This window comes from Schistocerca piceifrons, chromosome 8 (assembly GCF_021461385.2).
Source record: "Schistocerca piceifrons isolate TAMUIC-IGC-003096 chromosome 8, iqSchPice1.1, whole genome shotgun sequence".
NCBI classification, from domain to species: Eukaryota; Metazoa; Arthropoda; class Insecta; order Orthoptera; family Acrididae; genus Schistocerca; species Schistocerca piceifrons.
In genome coordinates, this window is record NC_060145.1 from 153591131 (window position 1) to 153614532 (window position 23402).

Here is a 23402-nt window from a genome sequence, read left to right on the forward strand (position 1 = left end):
ATTTTGTAACATGTACATGTGTCCGGTGTTTTCTAGTATGCGTTACTCTGGTATGTACGTTGTGAATGCAATACTGCTACTGAAACAATGTAGGGTAGCGGCTGTAGGTTAGGAAGAAAGTAAAGTAATGTAAGAGAACTGATACAGTTATAAGTCAATGAAACATATCAGAATCGCCTACGTTCTGAGGATGGCTCGTACTTGTTCCTCTAGATAAACGTCAACAGTGAATGGGGGAACGCGACAGGGTCTGAAAATTAGTTATGACAATTCCAAAATTATTTACATATTGAGGAGAAAACTGTACAAATTAAAAGGAAGAAACAGCTGATGAGCTTTTCTGTAAGACGAAAAAAGAAATAAACAATGGACTGGAGTAATTTTTTGTAACTATAATCGCAACTAAAGTTCAAAAGTATGTGAGGAGAAAAGTCGACAATTAATGAGTATTACTAATACAAACTTGTGGCAGTGACATGACTCTTAATGACAAAAACATTTGGGAATTTGGCAGTTGACAATACAGATTGGATGTTGGGAGTAATCATGAAAGACAAGAAAACAAATCATCTAGGGACAGGCTAAGTTGGAGGAGTGTAAGATTTAATCCGGACTGAAATAGTAATACAATGAAAACGGGAGGAACATGCAACTGTAAGGATCGACGGTAGATCTAACAGGAAAGTACTTGAATGAATTTCAGGATATACAAAGAGACAGCAAAAACGACCTTCGTGGCAGACATTCGAAACTACACTAACGCAACGTATAAGGAGTTGTTTGAGGTTGCCTCCAATCAGTAGGTTAAGTGGAACGACTGATGTTATACAGTAACGGGAGCTTACCTTATAGAGAAGCAGCGCCGTGGCCTGTAGAAAGTGCAGCAAAAAGACTACTGCTGTGTGATGCAAGGCCTGTATATTTGTATCAGCCGCTGGAAAATGGAGTGGTTTATATTGCTTTCTCATTGTGAACAGGAGATAACGAGACGGCACGAGAGTAGCGTGTCACGGATACTAATTGTTTTGCTGTCTCATCGTGAAGATAAGGTTACTTATCGAGGCGCACGACAGTAGCGTCTTTCGTCGTTCTTCCGGCGAATTTCCAAAATATCAACAGCTATTAGTAGCGCTCAGGAGGTGTCGGGATGCTTGTATTAATCTTATGAGTCAAACTACACCCGACTAAGAGATATACTCGCACAGGTTGTCCATAAATTCACGCTATCATTTCAGAAAATGAAAACTATTAGAGAAAAGTGGTTTGTTATACAACATTTAGCAGCACTAAAAGTTTTTTTTCCTTTGTATTTTGTTGCAGATTTGTCTTCGAGTGCATCAAAATGGCGATAACCATCAGGTGCAAAGTGTCATCTGGTACCAAGAGACCAAAATTGCGACAATGATACTGCGGAATTATCGAAGCCAGTATGGGAGGGCACCACTGAAAGAAGCTAGCAAAATGAAACGTTTCAAAAACCTTAAAGCGACAGGCAGTGCAAAAGATCTTTCTCTAAGTAGACGTCCCCCTGTGTCTCAAGCACGTGTCAACACAGCGCAAGGTGCATTTCATCGCAGCCCTCGGAAGTCAGTAAGTCGTGCATCACTCTAATTACAAGAGACAAGATCAACTGCTCATAAAGTGTTGCATAAGCGGAACAAAGTGTAACTCGTTCTTGCATTGCAGCCAAGCGATCGTCCTATGCGGTATGCACTCGAGTGTCCAATCCTGGGCTCCATAGATGCTGACAGTGACTAGTACCTGAAAAAGTGCAGAAAACACGCTACACGTGTGAACATATTCTTGACAGCCCGGAGCTTAAGGTTGAAGAAATCGTTTATTTACGCAGAAGAATTGTACAAACATACTTTCGTTTGACCAATGGATACACGTCCGTTTGGACGATATAATGACAAGCGTCCCTGGCGTAAGAGAAACAACTGATAAGAAAACAAATCACCAGGTCCGGATGGAATTCCAGCTCGGATTTACAAAGAGTACACTGCGGCATTGACCCCTTACTCAGCTTGTATTTATCGCGAATCTCTCGACTAGCGCTATGTCCAAAGCGACTGGAGAAAAGAGCAGGTGATTCCTGTTTATCAAAAGGATAAAAGACCGGCCCCCTAAAATTACAGACGAATTTCTTTAACAGCAGTTTGCTGCAGAATTCTAGAACGTATTCTGAATTCGAATCTAATAAATTTGCTAGAGACCGAAAAGCTTATGTTAACGAATCAGTACGGTTTTAGATAGCATGGCTCGTGTGAAATTCAGCTAGTACTTTTCTCACATGATACACTGCGAACTGCGAATGAAGCGCAACAGGCAGTTTCCATATTCCTACATTTCCGCAAAGCATTTAACACGGTACCCCACTGCAGACTCATAAAGAAGGTACTAACGTACGAAGAAGGTTCCCGGATATCTGAGTGGCTCGAAGACTTCTGGAGTAATAGAAACCAATATGTTGTCCTCGACGGCGTGTTCATCAGAAACAAGGGTATCGTCAGGACTGCCCCAGGGAAGTGAGATAGGACAGCTGTTATTTTCTATATGCGTCAGTGATTCTGCCGCAATCAGCGGTTTTTCACTAATGCTGCTGTGGTGTACGGAAAGGTGTCGCCATTGAGAGATTGTGGTATGATACAAGGTGACTTAGGCAAAATTTGTAATTGGTGTGATAAATGGCAGCTGCCTCTAAATGTAGAAAAATGTAAGTTAATATGAATCAGTAGGAAAAAACGAACCTATAATGTTCGGATGCAGCGTTAGTATTGCTCTCATTGACACAGTCGCTTAAATATCTGGGCGTAACGTTGCAAAGCGATATGAAATGGACAAAGCATTTGAAGATTGTGATTGGGAAGGTGAATTGTCGACTTTAGGTAATCGGGAGAAGTTTAAGAAAGTGTGGTTCCTGTGTAATGGAGATGACATATTGGACGCTAGTGCGACCTATTCTTAAGTACTGCTCGAGTATTTGGGATCCGCACCAGGTCGGATTGAAAGAAGACGTCGAAGCAATTCAGAGACGGCCTGCTAGATTTGTTAACATGCAGGTGTTACGGAGATGTTTTGGAAACTCAAATGTGAAACCACTTAGTGGAGGCGACGTTCTTTCCCAGGAACACTACAGAGAAAATTGAGAGGACCTGAATTTGAAGTTGACTGCAGAACGATCCTATACGGCCAACCTACATTTCACGTAGGGACTACGAAGATAAGATACGAGAAATCTGGGGCTCATACGGAGGCATATAGCAGTTGTTTTTCCCGCTCTTCATATGGTTAAAAGGGCTCTAAGCACTATGGGTCATCAGTTCCCTAGACCTAGAACTACTTAAACCTAACTAACCTAAGGACAGCACACGCATCCATGCCCGAGGCAGGATTCGAACCTGCGACCGTAGCAGCAGCACGGTTCCGGACTGAAAGGCCTAGAACCGCTCGGCCACAGCGGCCGGCTTTCTCTGCGAGTTGAACAGGAAAGGAAACGACTAGTCGTGGTACAAAAGTATGAGTGTCGATGTAGCTGCAGATTGTTTGATGGCCTAATGTACTATTTGGCATGAAGTCAATTTTCCTTCATAGACGAGAAATGCTTGCCAGGACATGATCGAAAAGTTCCTCGTACCACAGTTCGGAAAGCTACAGTCGTCCACCATCTTCCAGCGTAATGATGCACACCGCACTTTAGTTGGAACACACGGGGTGTGCTCGATGTCTTATTTCCTCAGAGGTGTGTGCGTCGCAATAGTCTCATCACATGGCCCCGTGCTCTCCCGACGTCACGCCGTTAGACTTTCTTTTGTGGTATCACGTCAAGGATTGCATGCACACAACACCTTTCAATCACAGTGCTCTGATTTGTGCACAAATCAATGAATCAACTAGAAATGTTGATACTTCAAAGCTGACCCGTACACGAGTACACTGGCAGAACTCGAACATCGCCCTCATGCTGAGCGACGAGTGGCACGCACATTTAAGTTCTCTCATAACAGAAACAAACTTGGAGAGCTGCTAAACGTTTGACAACAAACCACGATCTCATATAGTCTCCAAGTTACTGTTTTTTGAAATTATAGCTGGAATTTATGGATACCTTGTACGTACTTCGAAAGACGACACAATTTTTAACTGTCCGTGGTTTTCTAGGGCAGCTCTCCATACACACGTATTTCACTTGTCATCCCCAATTCTCCTCATCCTGAAATACCTCAGCACATCGTCGTCGGCTCGCTTTCATCACTGTGATAAATACTTTTTAAGACCCAGGAAGGATGCTGAATGCAGAAGTAATTTCAACCTCCCCTGAGATTTGAAGGTGGACAGAATGCTTGAAACTACTGAAGGATATTTGAGTTGGAAAGTGATGCCTTCCAACACAGTACTTCCGCGTCAGTAATAGTACTAAATGCACGACAAATGTCTTGAAAGATTGTGCTTGGTCTTAATGTACCAACAGCTATCGTGGATAAGTTAATAGAATACCGAAAGATTAGAACAAAGGCAGTTACAGTATCGCATGTATTAGACGGCGTTTTCGAAGACCACTGTTCACAAAAATCTTTAATATTTTGAGTCAGTGGACTGAAGCCTTGGACGGAAATATGTCCGGGGGCCGTGCAGTACGTAATGCAACACTTTTCTTGGCCAGTTTCGGTTTAAAAAATACAGAATATGTTGTGGGACATCTTGGAATACCCCGCTTCAGCCCCTATAGTTTTATGACATTCGCAGCCTTCAGAATGACATGTGACACGGAGGTGCCTTCCAAACAGAGAGCCGTCACTGAGTTCCTATTGGCGGAAAACGAGAGCATCACAGATACTCATAGGCTACGGAAACCTTACAGTGAACAAAATCACGATGAGTCACTGGGCGAGGCGTATTTCATAACCGCAACATGGTCGATCGAACCTGTCAGATTTCCTGCGTTCCTGCCGGCTACACACAACTGTGTCTCCTGCAGTCTTGGAACGTGCGGACACACTTATTTGAGGTCATAAGGTGGCATTTTATTGTAAAAACTGGACAGAACTAAATAACGATTCATTAGTGGGAAATTCAGGGTGGCATGACAGAAGTACTGAAATATCAGTCACAGTGGGAAACGGCTTTGGTGAAAACATTCACTGATACATTTAGTATTGGCCAGTGAATTAAATGTGTGACCTGACGTAATTAATAACAGAAGAGAAATACTTCTGCAAGAAATCGAAGATTTCTTTAAATGTTTATAAAACTCAAGAGATAGATAGGGAAACTAGTTTAGTAACAATTAATGAAAATAATGACATCCAATAGTAATACCAGATGAGATGTATGTAGGATTTGGGACATATGAATAGAGGAAAACGGAAGATTATAGCAGTTTAAGAGAAAGTGATTAAAATCGGTGAAACTGTTAGACAAAAGCAAACTGTGAGTCGCTTATTTAAGGCATTTGGTGCTGAGTATAACAACTACCAGAACAGGAAAATTGTTACAGCTTTATTACAGTATAAGAAAGATGACAGAAGAGGCGCAAAATACTACAAGTAAATCAGCCTCCTCACCATGATGTACTACACGCTCAAAAGTTGAACTAAGTTTGGAAAGAAGCGGGAAGGATGTATCTACGCACTGAAAACCTTCACACATGAAGAATGAAAACTGTATTTTCACAAAAATAGTGTGCATTTCTTTTGGAGTGACCCTCGTAATAACTACACTAACATTCAGGACAGCAACCCAGATGTTAGCGTTAGTAGGAGGGGCTTCCATCCAGTGATTCGTTGATCAGTCTGGTTTGGCAGTAGAAGACAGCTAAAAGAAGGCCGAAATTTTAAATTCAACGTTTAAGAAATCGTTCACGCAGGAGAATCGTATAAACGTACCGTCGTTTGACCATCGTATGGATGTGAAAGTAATAAGCATCCCTGGCGTAAAGTAACAACTGAAATGGTTCAAATGGCTCTGAGCACTATGGGACTTACCTGCTGAGGTCATCAGTCCCCTAGAACTTAGAACTACTTAAACCTAACTAACCTAAGGACATCACACACATCTATACTCGAGGCAGGATTCGAACCTGCGACCGTAGCGGTCGCGCGGTTCCAGACTGTAGCGCCTAGAACTGCTCGGCCACCCCGGCCGGCAACAACTGAAAGAGATGAAAACAAGTAAGTCGCCATATCTCGATGGAATCCCATTTCCGTTTTACAAAGAGTACTCTACGTCATTGGCCCCTTACATAGTTTGCAATTATCGCGAATCTCTCTACCAGCGCAGTGTCAAGCGACTGTAAAAAAGTGCAGGTAACTCCTGCATATAAGAAGGGTAAAAGAACGGGCCCGCAAAATTATCGGCCAGTATCCTTAACATCGATTTGCTGGAGAATACTAGAAAGTATTCTGAATTCCAGAAAAATAAATTTCCTTGAGTCCGATAATCTTATGTTCACTAATCAGTACGGTTTTAGAAACCATCGCTAGTGTGAAACCCAGCTTGCTCTTTTCTCACGTGACATACTATGTACTATGGATTAAGGACAACAGGCAGACTCCATATTTCTAGATTTACCGAAACCGTTCGATGCGGTACCCCACTGCAGACTGTTAAGGAAGGTGCACACTGAATAGGCTCCCACATATCTGACTGGGTCGAAGACTCCTTACGTAATAGAACCCAGTATGTTGTCCTCGGTTTATTGGGAGAATTTCAGTGAAGTGTAGTCCATCTGTAAAGGAGGTCGCATATAGGACAATAGTGCGACCTATTCTTGAGTACTGCTCTAGTTTTTGGGATATGGAATGGGTCTGATTAAAGGCAGACATCGAAGCAATTCAGAGACGAACTGTAGGATTTGTTGCTGGTAGGTTCGAACAATACGCAAGTGTTTCGGAAATTTTTTGGGAACTCAAAGGGGAATTCCGGGAGTGGAGGCGACGTTCTTTTCGAGAAACACTACTGACGAAATTTACAGGACCGGCATTTGAAACTGACTGCAGAAAGCTACTACCGCGGCTAACATACGTTTCGCTTAATGACCACGAAGATATGATAAAAGAAATTAGAGCTCATACGGAGGCAAACAGATAGTCGTCTTTCTCTTGCTCTATTTACGAGTGGAACAGCAAAGGATAGGACTAGTTGTAGTACAGTGTACATTTCGCCACCCACCGTACGGTGGCTTCCGGAGTATGTATGCAGATGTAAATGTAGAAGTAGATGTAGATAACACCTATTGTATTCAGATTAAGCTGTTAAGAAAGCTTGTAAAGAACAATTACTATAAATTTATGGATCAAAATAGATATATTTTATGCAAGTGTGAACTATATATATATTACTTTTTTTTATTGGTATGGATAGTGCCCCCCGTCGGGCAGACCGTTCGCCGGGTGCCGGTCTTTCAATCTGACACCACTTCGCCGACCTGCAGCCGATGAGAATGATGATAGCACAACTCCCAGTCCCTGGGCGGAGAAAATTCCTCGACCCAGCCGGGAGTCGAACCCGGGCCCAGAGGTTTGACAATCCGTCATGCTAACCATTCAGCTACAGGGGCGGACATAAAGTATAATGAAGTTCCTTGATTACATTCCTATACCTAATGCATCAAATATTATTTTACTGGTAGTAAATGCACCAATTATATGCAGTTCTTTAGTTATTTTGTTTCATTGTAATTGGCTTCGTCTGATTGTATTATCTGCAATTAAGGAAAGTAATTAACGGAAACTAGTTCTCCGAGCTGGGTCCAAGAAGAAAATGCATCATCAACCAATATAGTTTACCAAAGTGAAGCTAACAAAAGCCTCACTACAGAGTGCGGAGAGAAAAAACATGTGGTCATGAAACATACAGAAAACGGTTAGTGAAAATAAATAAAGCAGGAAAGAATGAACGTAGAGAAGACATCATAAGTGCAACAAATGCAAAGACGATAAAACATGGACAACTAATGAAGTATAAAACTGTAAAATCAAAGCGAATGAGAAATAAAAAGTAATATGTCCAAAATAAAAAAAATTATACGAGGTGTGGCTAGAAAAAAACCGGACTAGTACTGGTGAAACAATAAAACGAATGCAATAAGGCTGAAAGTCGCGTGGCCTGTCACGTGACTCTCGCTCCGCCTACTGCTCGAGTTTCATCTGCCTCCTGCACTCAGTCTGCCCGTGGCGTCTGTTTTAAGTAGTTGACGTTTTGTCTGTACGTCGGAAAATGTTGAGTGTACAGAAAGAACAGCGTGTTAACATCAAATTTTGTTTCAAACTAGGAAAATCTGCAAATGAAACGGTTGTAATGTTACAATAAGTGTACGGCGATGATTGTTTATCGCGAACACAAGTGTCTGAGTGGTTTAAACGATTTAAAGATGGCCGCGAAGACACCAGTGATGACACTCGCACTGGCAGACCATTGTCAGCAAAAACTGATGCAAACATTGAAAAAATCGGTAAACTTGTTCGACAAGATCGCCGTTTAACAATCAGAGCAGTGTCTGAGTTAACAGGAGTTGACAAGGAAAGTGTTAGGCAGATTCTTCATGAAAGTTTCAACATGAACAAAGTGTGTTCAAAAATGGTTCCAAAGTGTCTCACAATTGAACAGAAGGAACGCCGAAGAATGATTTGTTCTGACATCCTGGAAAACATTGAAAGTGATCCCACCTTCTTACAAAATGTTATTACTTGCGATGAATCGTGGTTTTTTTACTTACGATCCCGAAACTAAACGCCAATCGATGCATTGGAAAACTCCTGGTTCTCCACGACAAAAAAAAGCACGAAAGTAAAAATCGAAATTCAAGGCAATGATGATTGTTTTTTTTTGACATCAGAGGGATTGTGCACATTGATTGGGTACCAGAGGGACAAACAGTGAATCAGCATTACTACATTAGCGTCCTGGCTACCCTACGTGAGCGAGTACGGAGAAAACGGAACGATTTGTGGAGAAGAAAGTCATGGATCCTTCACCAAGACAATGCCCCAGCTCACAGTGCGTTGTCAGTGAAGACGTTTTTGGCAAAACACAACATTCCCATCTTAGATCATCCACCCTACTCACCTGATTTGGCCCCCTGTGACTTTTTTCTTTTCCCTAAAGTCAAGTCAGCTTTGAAAGGAACTAGATTTGAGACTGTTGAAGCAGTAAAAGAAAAAGCGACGGAAGTAATGTGTGGACTTACCGAAAATGATCTGCAGCATTGCTATGAACAGTGGAAAATTCGTGGAGCGGTGTAGAGATCGAGGAGGAGAGTACATTGAAGGAGATTACACGAAATTGTAAATAATTGTAAATAAATGTTTTTCCAGCATCAGTCCGGTTTTTTTCTAGCCGCACCTCGTACAGTGCAAAGGATGAACTGCAATTTTAGGGGCATTATATGATACGGGTGACATAGTTCTCAAACATAAACGAATGGGCATGCAAAGTATTAGTCATAATGCTTTCACACAGTTTTTGTATGGCACACAAAATAAAAACATCTAACCATTCTCATATGCATCTGTATTAACAATAAAAGTTAGAAGTGAGGAATAGGATTATAGCGGAGAATAGTATGATTATTATTAATACTAGGGAACAATCAGAAGAACAATACTGCTGTCTAGGAAGAAACATTCAGCAGTATGTAGGAAATCAGGAACTGACCACCACAGGCGAAGAAATCTTTCTTTTCTTTTTTTTTTAGTAGATCGTGAGCTGTCCCGCACCAAAACATTGTAAAAATACAAAATTAATTGTTGCGACGGTATCTTCCTAATCTTCTCATTGTACACTGAATTTAATAAAGAATATAGTTCTCTTGATCACATCTAAGTCCAAAACAACTATTTCTATAGCCCAGAACCAAGCGACTGAACCATTGTAAGATCTGTCGTTTGTCAGTTTTTTTATAAGCAATGACTTGCTAACGTTAATTACATCCTTCATTAATTTTAATAGTAACACTTGCATAATTGCAGTGATTTTTATATACTAATTGTAAGAAAACGGTATGAATAGTGTTTATTCAGTGTTGTGAGTGCCTCAAGTAAGCAGACTGACATTAGAAAACTCTTATAAATGTGTCAAAGACAAAGCATAACTGTGTAGTAACGCAGCAAAAAATATAAAGTGAAAGAAAAACATGAATGTGTCTTACGGTATCGAGGTAATAACGAAAGGTATCTCTCAAATGCTGAGCAAGGTTCTAATGAGTAAACAGAAGTCTGGCAGTTATAAAGGCTATGCCATGCCTCCTTTGCTTTACGTGGAATATAACTAAAATGCGACGTATTCAAAAGAGAAGACCAAGTATCCAGAAATGTTTAACAGTATTAAAAGCTAAAAACAAATTATTAAAAATTAGAGATTATGCTATGTTACTGGTATGACGTTGAGTAAGCATACGAAAACGCCACATTCGTACGTTACTTATATAGCATGCACAATCTAAAGCGGCCCTTAGACGGCCATATTACCATACAAAAGCAGTGTACAATATTATTGAACTTCCCCCTAAACTGCCCAATAAAAGCGTACATTAATATGGTACAGTTCTTAGTAAGGTACGAAATGTTGGCTGAGCAAAACGCTGCTGCTGTGGTAATAACTCGACTTCGTTGCAGGCAGAAGTAACACAGAAGATAAGTGGCATAAGGAGCGCCAAATATTCAGTCTCGACAAATATTACGGCTGTTGAAGCTGAATGAGATAAATGATTGCCAGAACTTATTACTCATTGGTGGTGCAACGTATGAAACATTACTGGAAATGGGATCATAAAGCAAAACCTTACGATGAGAGATGTAATTCCACTATGTCATCGCTTATCTAGTACGCAAGATCTGAAATTTACAAGCTTATTTTCACTTTCAAGTATTGTAGCCATACTTATGAAAATTTATCATGCGGTAATAAGCGCTATAAACGATTATTTTTGACTAAATAATATGCATATACACGTACGGTATATAAATATTTATTTTAATACAAAAAAGGGTACATATGAAATTATAAGTTATAAACGCAACACTTTTTTAACGAAGTTGAATGCGTTTTACAAAAATTTTGCGAACTAATCCGCTGTATTCTGAGCGTGCAAACTAATTATCTCATGTGCACTTACAGAAAAAAATGGAAGTGCATGACAATGTACCGCACATAGGTGTTCTTGAGGCAAACAGATTTGTCTCCGTACAATTTCGGCGCAAATTTCAGAACTGCTTCGTGCAGAATGATATTAATTGTCTTCTTCATGGGCACCTGTTGCTCTACAGACATGTTGTCAAGCTCCAGCGACAAAGCTCTGGTAATTTGCATGGAGTCTCCCATTTCTGTAGGCGCCGACGAGGTAAATAAAGAATGTCCTCTTGTGCTGATAGTTCTCTCTGCCTCTTGGCAGGAGTAATTAAATTCCCGCATTCTGAGTTTCGTTGTTTTCACTGACCTAATTAGAGATCCTTTACGTAATAACTTTTAACAAAAAAGGATAAAGTATCTTGGCAAGACAATGATTGTTAATATTGCTTGCATGGAGTTTGCTAACCTTGAGTATTTTACAGCTTGACATGTGTTGTCATTAACTAATGTGCGTTTTACGTTGCTATAATAAATCCACTGAAAAAATATTTACGCAAGTAAGTGATCTTCGTACTCTTTTAACGAATTCATTGCGCTGACTGAGCTGACCACATTCTTGCCCAGAAGGAAATTCATCTCCTCGAAACACCACATTGTTGGTTCCAATGTTCCTTTAGTGCCTGCACCCCTTTTCTGTGGATTCATTGAACTTCCGTCCTGATATTTGTTCTTCAAGAATTAAATTCTTTAAAAGCTATAGCATACTGTTTCCTACATTTCGTGAGCTACAACTCTTGAGAAACATTCTTAGTTTTCCAGCTTTTGTATTATGTTTCTTAACATCTCACAGTGCTGCCAATGATTCTTACACCAACTAATATGATCTTTCTTCTCGTTTTGAGCACATTTTAAACACAACAACGAACAACGTACACAAAGGAACCCAGAGGCTATACTACAACAAAGCGTTTGAGAGACTGGTAAGGATATTGTCAATAGTACACATAGACTGGAAATATATCTCAGGTAGAGCGTAATATATTTCAATAGCTATTGATTTACTGAATGTTATTGCGCAACCTCTCAGCGTTGAACACACACATTCAGCATTGACGAATGTCAGGAAATGTTGAGTCACAGATATCCAGAATCTTGTATACTGGTCATCATGATGACGTCAGTCTAAAGTGGCCTAGGCAAGAAATTTTTGCTGTGTTGGCTTTGGTGAGAATGGACGCCATGGTTTCCACGGATATCGATAGCAGCTGTTTGAGTGGCGTGTACAACGTAAACTGATGCACAAATGTATAAAATGTTGTGTTGTGGTTACCACGGCAAAGTAATCAGCGGTAGTGTCAGCTAAACATCTTCCCTTTGCTGGTCTTAACAAGAATGAAAGCCAATCTCCAATGTGATGTGCATCGACGATAGCTGACTGAAGATGTCTTGAATGAACAGTGTAATTTCCATGGAGATGATTGTAGCTATTGCTAATCGTCGACACCCACGAATTAATTTTTCAGCTACCATGCATCTGATACGTATTCATTTGCTCCACTGATATGCGATCCTCAGACCGCTGGGTGCCACAAGCTTCCACTACGACTCTGTGACGCAGCCATTTTGATGTACTGTATTAATGTCTTCTATAAAAATGGTTCAAATGGCTCTGAGCACTATGGGACTTTACATCTATGGTCATCAGTCCCCTATAACTTAAAACTACTTAAACCTAACTAACCTAAGGACAGCACACAACACCCAGCCATCACGAAGCAGAGAAAATCCCTGACCCCGCCGGGAATCGAACCCGGGAACCCGGGCGTGGGATGCGAGAACGCTACCGCACGACCACGAGATGCGGGCTGTCTTCTATATTCCAACCATCATGGTGACATGAAGAACCTCATAAAAATGTTACAAAATGTGTATGTATGATCTACATACAAAACTGAATTCTATGATAGTCAAGTAGCTATAGCCGCGAGGGCAAAGGGGATGGACAATGAGCAAAACAGTAGTTTGGTATCAGCCCAAAACTGAAAATATTAATTTGAAAGTTGATCAGAAAATAAATCGTAAAAATGTTTTTCTCCCAAGTCTGTTTGTTTGTTATTCTTGCCATCACTGCAGATTTCTATTTCTTGTAGGGTATTCAGCAGTACACTTTTTGGAGCTGCATGTAAAGTTTCCTCAACATCAACAACGAAATGATAGTTATTGAGGACGTGTAAACGAAAAGTAGACTTGGCACATGCTGCCCATGAGATACATTGTAAGAATCTTATGTTAAATTCGTAACCCCTTTGTCCCACACATTGTTTGTTGCAGCCTCCGCATTTAATGTTGTATGTCGCAGATATACAGTATTTATTTTGATATGAATCCGCTGTCATTTTAGTTTCTGTTGAAATTAGTTATTGGTAATACCGTAAAACTAATCTTTTTCTTCGTGACTTATCAGAAGAATCGAATAAATTTAGGACCAGTTTCACAGGGCTTTGTGACTTATTATTCTAACAGTTAACGAATTTCGCTGATCAATACATCAGTGGCTTGAGAATTTCATTGCTTCCCATCCATTTCTAATACCTTTCTGGTGAAGCACTAGAATGTAGAAATACCAACATTGTCGCTGCAGAATATCGATCAGAGATTAGCCCCGGAAAACGTTCGATGTGACTAGAGGCACCAGTAATGATCTTTTGCAATGCAATCCATGGTGAAGGGAAGGGTGTCAACGAACAGTTTTCGAACCTTCAGGGACAGCGCAGCTACCTTCTCACATCTTTTTCATTCCTTTGTCGTGATTTTCTTTTCGTCTGTTCGTGTGACGGAGAAATCTTCTGCCCTAACAGCCACTAATCGATTATAAGCACTAGAAGCGCTCCAGGAAACAGCAGGAGGAACTGATACCGAGACCGTGCGTCGCACTTTCCACTAAGAGCTCCAAATAAGAATCTGGCACTCTCTAATTAACTTGAGTAATGGCAGAAGGAGAAACCAATTTGACTGAAAGCATAAGACTCAAATATCAATGGAAACCCCAAAGCTTTACATCTGGTATTTTGGCATGATCACTTATCTTAACTAGTATAATTTATGGCACATTATGTATTCCACAGTGAAACGTTGCTACCTCTATATTTATGCTGTATTCACCGTTATCAAGCGGGGTCCTGTATCTTATTTATGCTACAGTTAATGTCAGAATAAAGCAGTTAAACGCCCCATTGGCTGGAAAAGTCCATTGCTTCCCATCTGGTAATAGGCACCATTCTTAGGAATGACTAGTAAGTAGAGATATCAGCACTGTAGCTGCAGAATATCGTTCAGACTGTAATACAACTTGTCGGATAGGACAGGACAAAAATCGATGCGATCCGAGGCAACACTAATTATCATATGTCAGGCAATCCGTGGTGAACGTGATGCCATTGCACTGTCAATCACTTGGGTTCAGTTTCAAATCTTTCATGTACAGCGCAGCTAGCTTCTCATATCTTCTTCATTCTTTTTTCGTGGTCTTCTTTCTCTTTTGTTCATGTGGTGGAGACGTCTTTGCTGTGATTAGCCTGTAGAGTGTCCTGACTGCCACGACAGCGATTGTGAGAACCAGGAGCGCTCCAGACAGCAGCAGGGCAGCGACGTCCAGCAGGAGGTACTGGTACCAGCTGAGGTGGAGGGCGGCGCTGCGCAGGTGGGGGGCGCCCCGGTGCCTCAACACGTACTCTGTCCAGTGGACTGCCGTCTCCACAGGGCTCTCTGGGCGGTCCCAGAACAGGCGGGACCGCTGCTCCGCCTTCTCGCGGTATCTGCAAACAGAGACATGTTCTATGCGATAACTACGAAGGCTTACAAAATTTGTTAGGGAGAATCGACATTTACATCGATTCTACAGATTTTACCAAGTTCTATTAGGTATGAATTTTACGACTGATTTTAAACTAACTTCCCCATGTGCTGAACACTTGAAATTATAGACATAGTTCGGAACTGAGTGACAATGCAACGTTAACTCATTTTTTTGTCGGTGCAGGTGGTAGGGGTGGAGGTGGGGGCAAAAAAAAAAAAAAAAAAAAAAAAAAAAAAGATTGTAGTGCCTGACAACTTCGCTGTCCTACAGGCCCAGCGTGTTATGCAAGTAGTATAAGAACGCATCCCAGTTGGTATATGAGTGGAGGGTCATGGATGAGTTTACAGAGGGGGAAAGAGGAGATGGATATCATTTTATTTCTGCCTTTATTTTCCGAATAAATTTTGCTGTTGATTTTAAACTAACTTCCTGGTGAGCTGGAGATTTGAAATTTTAAAGACAGCGCCTAACTGGATGGAAATGCAGTATTAAATTCCTTTCTTGTTAGTGTGTTCGGTTATTGGTAGGGGTGAAAAAGTTTTCTTTTGCCTGACATTTCGCATGCACCGCGAACTTGTCTATTGTGTTGGTAGTGCACTACTGGCCATTAAATTTGCTACACAGAGAAAAAATGCAGATGATAAACAGGCGCTCATCGGACAAATATACTAGAAATGAACTATGATTACATTTTCACGCAATTTGGGTGCATAGATCCTTAGAAATCAGTACCCAGAACAAACACCTCTGGCCGTAATAACGGCCTTGATACGCTTGGGCATTGAGTCACACAGAGCTTGGATGGCGTGTACAGGTACAGCTGCCCATGCAGCTTCAACACGATACCACAGTAGTAGCGACTGGCGTATTGTGACGAGCCAGTTGCTCGGCCACCATTGACCAAACGTTTTTAATTGGTGAGAGATCTGGAGAATGTGCTGGCCAGCGCAGCAGTCGAACATCTTCTGTATCCAGAAAGGCCCGTACAGGACCTGCAACATGCGGTCGTGCGTTATCCTGCTGAAATGTAGGGTTTCGCAGGGATTGATTGAAGGGTAGAGCCACGGGTCGTAACACATCTGAAATGTAACGTCCACTGTTCAAAGTGCCGTCAATGTCGAACAGGAGGTGACCGAGACGTGTAACTAAATGGCATCCCGTACCACCACGTCAGGTGATACGCCAGTATGGCGATGACGAACACACGCTTCCAATGTGCGTTCACCGCGATGTCGCCAAACACGGATGCGACCATCATGATGCTGTAAACAGAACCTGGATTCATCCGAAAAAATGACGTTTCGCCATTTGTGCACCTAGGTTCGTCGTTGAGTACACAATCACAGGCGCTCCTGTCTGTGATGCAGCGTCAAGGGTGACCGCAGCCATGGTCTCCGAGCTGATAGTCCATGCTGCTGTAAACGTCGTCGAACTGTTCTTGCAGATGGCTGTTGTCTTGCAAACGTCCTCATCTGTTGACTCAGGGATTGAGACGTGGCTGCACGATCCGTTACAGCAATGCGGATAAGATGCCCGTCATCTCGACCGCTAGTGATACGAGGCCGTTGGGATCCAGCACGGCGTTCCGTATTACCCTCCTGAATCCACCGATTCCATATTCTGCTAACAGTCATTGGATCTCGACCAACGCGAGCAGCAATGTCACGATACGATAAACCGCAATCGCGATAGGCTAGAATCCGACCTTTATCAAAGTCGGAAACGTGATGGTACGCGTTTCTCCTCCTTACACGAGGCATCACAACGATGTTTCACCAGGCAACGCCGGTCAACTGCTGTTTGTATATGAGAAATCGGTTGGAAACTTTCCTCATGTCAGCATGTTGTAGGCGTCGCCACCGGCGCCAACCTTGTGTGAATGCTCTGAAAAGCTAATCATTTGCATATCACAGCATCTTCTTCCTGTCGGTTAAATTTCGCATCTGTAGCACGTCATCTTGGTGGTGTAGCAATTTTAATGGCAAGTAGCGTATTAGAATATGGTTTCGATCATATGAGAGCAGGCCTTCTCATCTGTCTGTCTGTTCGGTTCCAATATTGCAGCCAGTTGAAACTAACTTCCCAATGAGCTACACAATTGAAACTTTCAATATTGGCCAGAACTGGATGATAATGGAATACATCCTCGCTTTCTTGTCTGGTGTATGACGGAGGGTACTTTGTGTACCACTGCCAGTCTCCGTTTCCCTGTTCCAGCAGTTAATGGTTCGTTGGAATAACGATTCCTGGTAAGCATGTGTGTCATCACAAATATTTCTAATATTTACCTTTACGACCTTTTCGCGAGCTATGCATAAAACAATAAATTGGTAGAGTCAGACGAAGAAAAACTGAAATAAGCCTTAAATTTACTCCATATCTCTGTCGCAGTCTCATCAAAATGTCTGAAAACGACTGAAAAACTTCATACGCACAAGTGTACGACTGAGAAAATAATTATTTAAATAAAAAGCTTTCAAATCAGACTAAAATATTCAAAATATTTGCTCCTTGCCCCATATAGCATTCTAACTCAATATAGACAGTATTGAGAAGTTATGATCGTGAATTTTTAATAGCTTCGAAAATACTCGTAAGATTTAGAATAAAAAACATAGGGCACATGCAATACATAACTGGTACGTAAGTAGTTCACGTCATTACTACTACATTATTGAATAACTATTCCTACCTCCTTTTGTTATTTATTGCATGCACTCCATGTCTTCCGTTTTAAATCTTCCAAGTGTTTTCATAGCTATTAAAATATCATAATCACCGTTTTTCAGAAGTGTCTGTAAGGGGTTAGAAATCTGTATGGGGCTAGGAGAAATTTTATACTTGTTAGAACGATTTAAATACGTGAACACATTTCTATTTACATAATTGTTTATGACACAGATTCCCATACAAGTAGTATTCAGAGTTGTCGTTTGGTGAAAAATTGGGAAACAAAATACGAACCATTGTTGTCAAAATAAATGTAAATGTGTTATATACTAAACATCTGTGATGACGGTCTGTTTGTTTAAAATTTCACCATCTCAAGGACAGCAGTTGTTAGCTACCTACGCACAAGCATGGTGACTTCCATCCGCACTGTTTGCTCTGTTGTCTCATCAGTGCATACAGTCTCTCATATCTCCTCGATTTAAACACTCTTGTTTGAGCGAGACAGTAGAAACACTCCTTCCTACAGGAGCAAATTCCTTTCTCTATCTTTTACGCTAGATCAGAGAAATGAATCAGATATTCAACTTCAAAAGACATCTACCAAAACATAATCCAACTGGAAGTTACTGTCTTTCAGTAGACAGAACAACTTTCCGCCTTTCTATTAACTGAGTACAACGTTGTGAAGAAACTGCTCGAAACAGTCCGGATCATAAAATATATAGATTTTTGAGTGCGGGACGATTTAAGGTGGATTGGCTGGATAATATTTGTTGTAGGTGATGCAAACGTCAAACTGACATTCACTGTAAGAATAATTGAGATATGCAGTTGTTCGTCCAATAAAATTTTAGCTTCCAGAACTCTCACTCTACCGATGTTTAGCAGGTAAGTTAAGAGGGAGGAGTTTTAGGTCAACCTCGAGTTAAATGCAATCAGTAGGATGAAATAGTTAATATCTTTCTTCCTTTCAGCCGGAAAAAACCGTTTAATTGTTATGCAGGAATCACACACACTCACAATATAATGTACGTGAAAACCAAAATAGCCTAAGAGCTGTAACGGGCATGTCAACAAAAGGTCACACTATCGATGATAAACTTCGGGTAATATTATTTTAATACACTTACAAAAAACATTCTCTATTCTTAATAGGAGGAAATCAACTACGTTCCTTTTGTGATTAAGCAAATTTGATTCAAATCCACGGTATACACAATATCATACTCCCGTTTCCCAAGAAACGACTGTTCGTTTTATTTGCGTAATGATGAACAAAGTTGACTGTTTTCACATATAAACTGTTCAACTTAGCTCAACATTCTGAAGTTCCATAGCACCATTAATCGGAAAACTGAATTTGAATTGAATGTTATAAAATCAACTGTATAGCTCTGATGTTGACGGTGTTCAAATGTTCAAATGTGTGTGAATTCCTAAGGGACCAAACTGCTTAGGTCATCGGTCCCTAGACTTACACACTACTTAAACTAACTTATGCTAACAACAACACACGCACACACACCCATACCCGAGGGAGGACTCGAACCTCCGGCGGGAGGGGCAGATAGGTTTTTTAAATTAAAATACAGAACGTAGGTACGTTTGAACATTTTATTTCGGTTGTTCCAATGTGATATATGTACCTTTGTGAACTTATCATTTCTGAGAACGCATGCTGTTACAGCGTGATTACCTGTAAATACCACATTAATGCAATAAATGCTCTAAATGATGTCCGTCAACCTCAATGCATTTGGCATTACGTGTAGCGACATTCCTCTCAACAGCGAGTAGTTCGCCTTCCGTAATGTTCGCACATGGACTGACAATGCGCTGACGCATGTTGTCAGGCGTTGTCGGTGGATCACGATGGCAAATTTCCTTCAACTTTCCGCACAGAAAGAAATCCGGGAATGTCAGATCCGGTGAATGTGCGGGCCATGGTATGGTGCTTCGACGACCGATCCACCTATCATGAAACATGCTATTCAATACCGCTTCAACTGTACGCGAGCTATGTGTCGAACATCCATCTTGTTGGAAGTACATCGTCATTCTGTCATGCAGTGAAACATCTTGTAGTACCATCGGTAGAACATTACGAAGGGAATCAGCATACATTGCACCGTTTGGATTGCCATCGATAAAATGGGGGCCAATTATCCTTCCTCCCATAATGCCGCACCATACATTAACCCGCCAAGGTCGCTGATGTTCCACTTATCGCAGCCATCGTGCATTTTCCGTTGCCCAATAATGCATATTATGTCGGTTTACGTTAGCGCTGTTGGTGAGTGACGCTTCGTCGCTAAATAGAACGCGTGCAAAAACTGTCATCGTCTCGTAATTTCTCCTGCGCCCAGTTACAGAACTGTACACGACGTTCAAAATCGTCGCAATTCAATTCCTGGTGCACAGAAATACGGTACGGGTGCAATCGACGTTGATGTAGCATTCTCAACACCGACGTTTTTGAGATTCCCGATTCTCACGCAATTTGGCTGCAACTGGTGTAGGGATTAGCCGCGACAGCAGCTAAAACACCTACTTGGGCATCATCATTTGTTGCAGGTCGTGGTTGACGTTTCACATGTGGCTGAACACTTCCTGATTCTTTATTTAACGTAACTATCCGACGAACTGTCCGGACACTTGGATGATATCGTCCAGGATAACGAGCAGCATACATAGCACACGCCCGTTGGGCATTTTGATCACAACATCCATACATCAACACGATATCGACATTTTCAGCAATTGGTAAACGGTCCATTTTAACATGGGTTACGTATCACGAAGCAAATACCGTCAGCACTAACGGGGTTGTTAACGTGATACGACGTACTAATTCGTTTGTGACTATTACAGCGCCGTCTGTCAAAAAGCGAAAAAAGTGGTCCAACTAAAACATTCATATTTCTTTACGTACTACACTAATATGTAATAAAAATGGGGGTTCCTATTTAAAGAAACGCAGTTGATATCCGTTTGTCCTATGGCAGCTCCATCTAGCGGGCCAACCATAGTGCCATCTGGTTTCCCCCTTCAAGTTAGACGAGTTTCGTTCTTTGTAGTTTTTCGTTTGATGGTTATTTCGTGAGATATTTGGCCTGGTCACTATCAATGGACCACCCTGTATAACTGAAGTAAATTTATGAAGAACTTGGCAACATGAGCCCACTTATCAGTATGGCGTTGCACCCCTCTGACCTGGATACACGCACTGATTCAGTTGAGAAGGGTGTTTTAAAGCCGCTGTAACCTCTTCTCAGGCAAGTTTGCCCACAGCTGTTGTGACTGCAACTTGATGTCTTGGATACTGGTAGTTGGGCAGAGTTGACGTCCGCGATGATGCCACACATGCTTCGTTGGGCGACGGATCTGGGAGCCCTGCTGGCTGCGGGAAAACCTCAACATTATGCAGACACTTTATAGAGACCCGTGCCATGTGTGGGACAGCATTACCCTGTTGAAAAATGGGACGACAATGCTTTCGCATGAGACGTAAGACATGAGGACGCACGATATTCGCGACGCACCATTGAGCCGTCAGAGTTCCGTAAGCGACTACCGAACGTGACCTAAATAACACAGCTGTGCCGCTCCAAAAACCTGGAAGAAAGCGACCTCACCACAGGTCACCGTCATTCTCGCCAACAGTGGTGATCAGGGGCAGTGCAGAACCACTATTCATCGTTGAATGCAATACCATTCATCAGGGGTTCATGCTTGCCGGACACGGCTCCACGCCACTCGTAGCCGTTTGTGCTGAGGTTTTAATGGCAGCCCACGCGCGAGATGGTAATTCCTTAGCTCAGGTGCTGCTACTTCTGACCAAAGGTACGGATGACAGAGCGGATTACTGCACTGCCGGCGGGCAGGGAGGGTGTGAGATTGCACTGGTAGGGGGGAGCGGATGCGGTGAAGGGCATTCGGTTCAAAACGGCTCTGAGCACTATGGGACTTAACATCTGAGGTCATCAGTTCCCTAGATCTTAGAACTACTTAAACCTAACTAACCTAAGGACATCACACACATCCGTGCCCGAGGCAGGATTCGAACCTGCGACCGTAGCGGTCGCGCGGTTCCAGACTGAAGCGCCTAGAACCGCTCGGCCACGCCGGCCGGCGGGCATTCAGGATGCGTCTTGTATGCTGCGTCGGATTACCGCTAGTGAAGGATTGCGTGTCGCACTAATCTGGTATCCTTCGTTTGTAATGACCATATTCTGACGAATCCTTCTTTCTACGGATTCTTTTATGATGCCCACCGGTGGGAGAACGAGCAGCTGCCCGCAGCTAGACGGAAGCCTTGTCTCCATCGGTTTCTGTCGGGACACCTAAGTGTTTGGGAGTTTGGAAATCAAATCAAATTCTCGGTGATATGAGGTTTCAACAAATCACTTTCTGTATTTCTAGCAAGTATCTATAATTTCAATTTCACTTCCCTAACCTAACATACCATGGCACGGTGTATTACGGAATGCGTTCACACTTTCTATTTCACGACGCGTTCAAGCTCGAGATCTTCAGTAATACTTGAGCTGAAGTTGGTATTATTGAGTTGGATTTGCTCAGGGGTAACCTTAATTATTTTAAATGTATTTTGTTGGCATGAGTATTGTCGGACTTTAGATGCACCAGTACTGAAGGTAGAAGGACAGCATGTTACAGTTTCAGAGGTTGGAGAAGCATTTCATGATTTAACAATGAATATGACATAAAAACGAAAAACCAGATTCATACCATACGTTATAAGAAATGTTATAAGAAGTGCTTTAAGCAAACTTGAATCTGAGGGTGATATAAATGTTCAGTGAAACCATGTGTGAATTTCACGATAGCAGTGCACGAGACACCGAACAGTGGGCAGACCATTTAATGCCTTTTAAGACAAATGGTTTTTTTTTTCTTGCACTCCGTACATTCACGTGATAAGTTATAAATATTCTACGAGTGTCTTATAAATACGTTAAACTGCAAAATTAATCATAATGAGTTGTTATTTAATGCATGTCAGTTCTCGTGAACACTGCGGACGTGAATGATAGTTGGTGAATGACGCAACCAACCAAAAATACTCTTTCAGTGTTTTAATTTAGAGCCATAACAGGTTTCGGGCTACCATGCCCATTTTCAGATAGATAATATTTTCAGTTACGTCTCTGTCAATTAGATAATCCTACTACTTGATTCGTACGGTCTTTGATAACGCTTTTCTTCGAATGGCATGTCGCAGGGTACGAGGAGTCCTCTGGCGATTACTTTCCTCTGACCACTTCTCGCCTAGGTGGCATTTTGGCTATCACGCCAACAGAGGGCACTGATTGCTTTCTACAGTCTGTTTTCATTTATTAGGCTTCTTTCCCCATTTGTTTCATCATTTTTATATTATTCTGTCAACTCCTAAAGCTTGGTCTTAAGTATGTCAATTACAATTTTATTCAGAATTCGCCTCAGGAGCGCAACAGAATCGCGTCACTTACCTATTTCCTTTTTAACAATCTAACTTTGGCCGTGTTCTTAATTCATTGCATTTTATTACTGTAGTGAGTTAGACACCTGGTAAGCCTCCTACAGACATACCAATAGTATTGCTCTTTTTATATATGTCCGAAAGAGTCAGTCTTCAGGAATTGTGAAACGAACCCGGTCGTCGACGACTGCGTGCCACAAAGAGCGCAGATTCGCCACGAGATGGGGAAACTCACAAGCTTCTATTGCGCTGTAGTGTGCGAGTGAGACAGACGAGAACCTACGTCATAGGGAAACCCCGTAGAAGCCGTTTGTGGCCAGACACGTA

The 23402-nt window shown here is 41.7% G+C and overlaps 1 protein-coding gene across 1 annotated transcript in view; it reads right to left on the reverse strand.

Moving 5' to 3' along the window:
• Nucleotides 1–14246: 14246 nt before the first annotated feature.
• The window catches only part of LOC124711953 (UDP-glycosyltransferase UGT5-like), a 105737-nt gene continuing 96581 nt past the window's right edge, over nt 14247–23402 (reverse strand). The window contains exon 6 of the mRNA XM_047242224.1: nt 14247–14882. Coding sequence (XP_047098180.1) covers nt 14576–14882 — 307 coding nt within the window. The 3' untranslated portion in view covers nt 14247–14575. The remainder of the gene's footprint in view (nt 14883–23402) is intronic.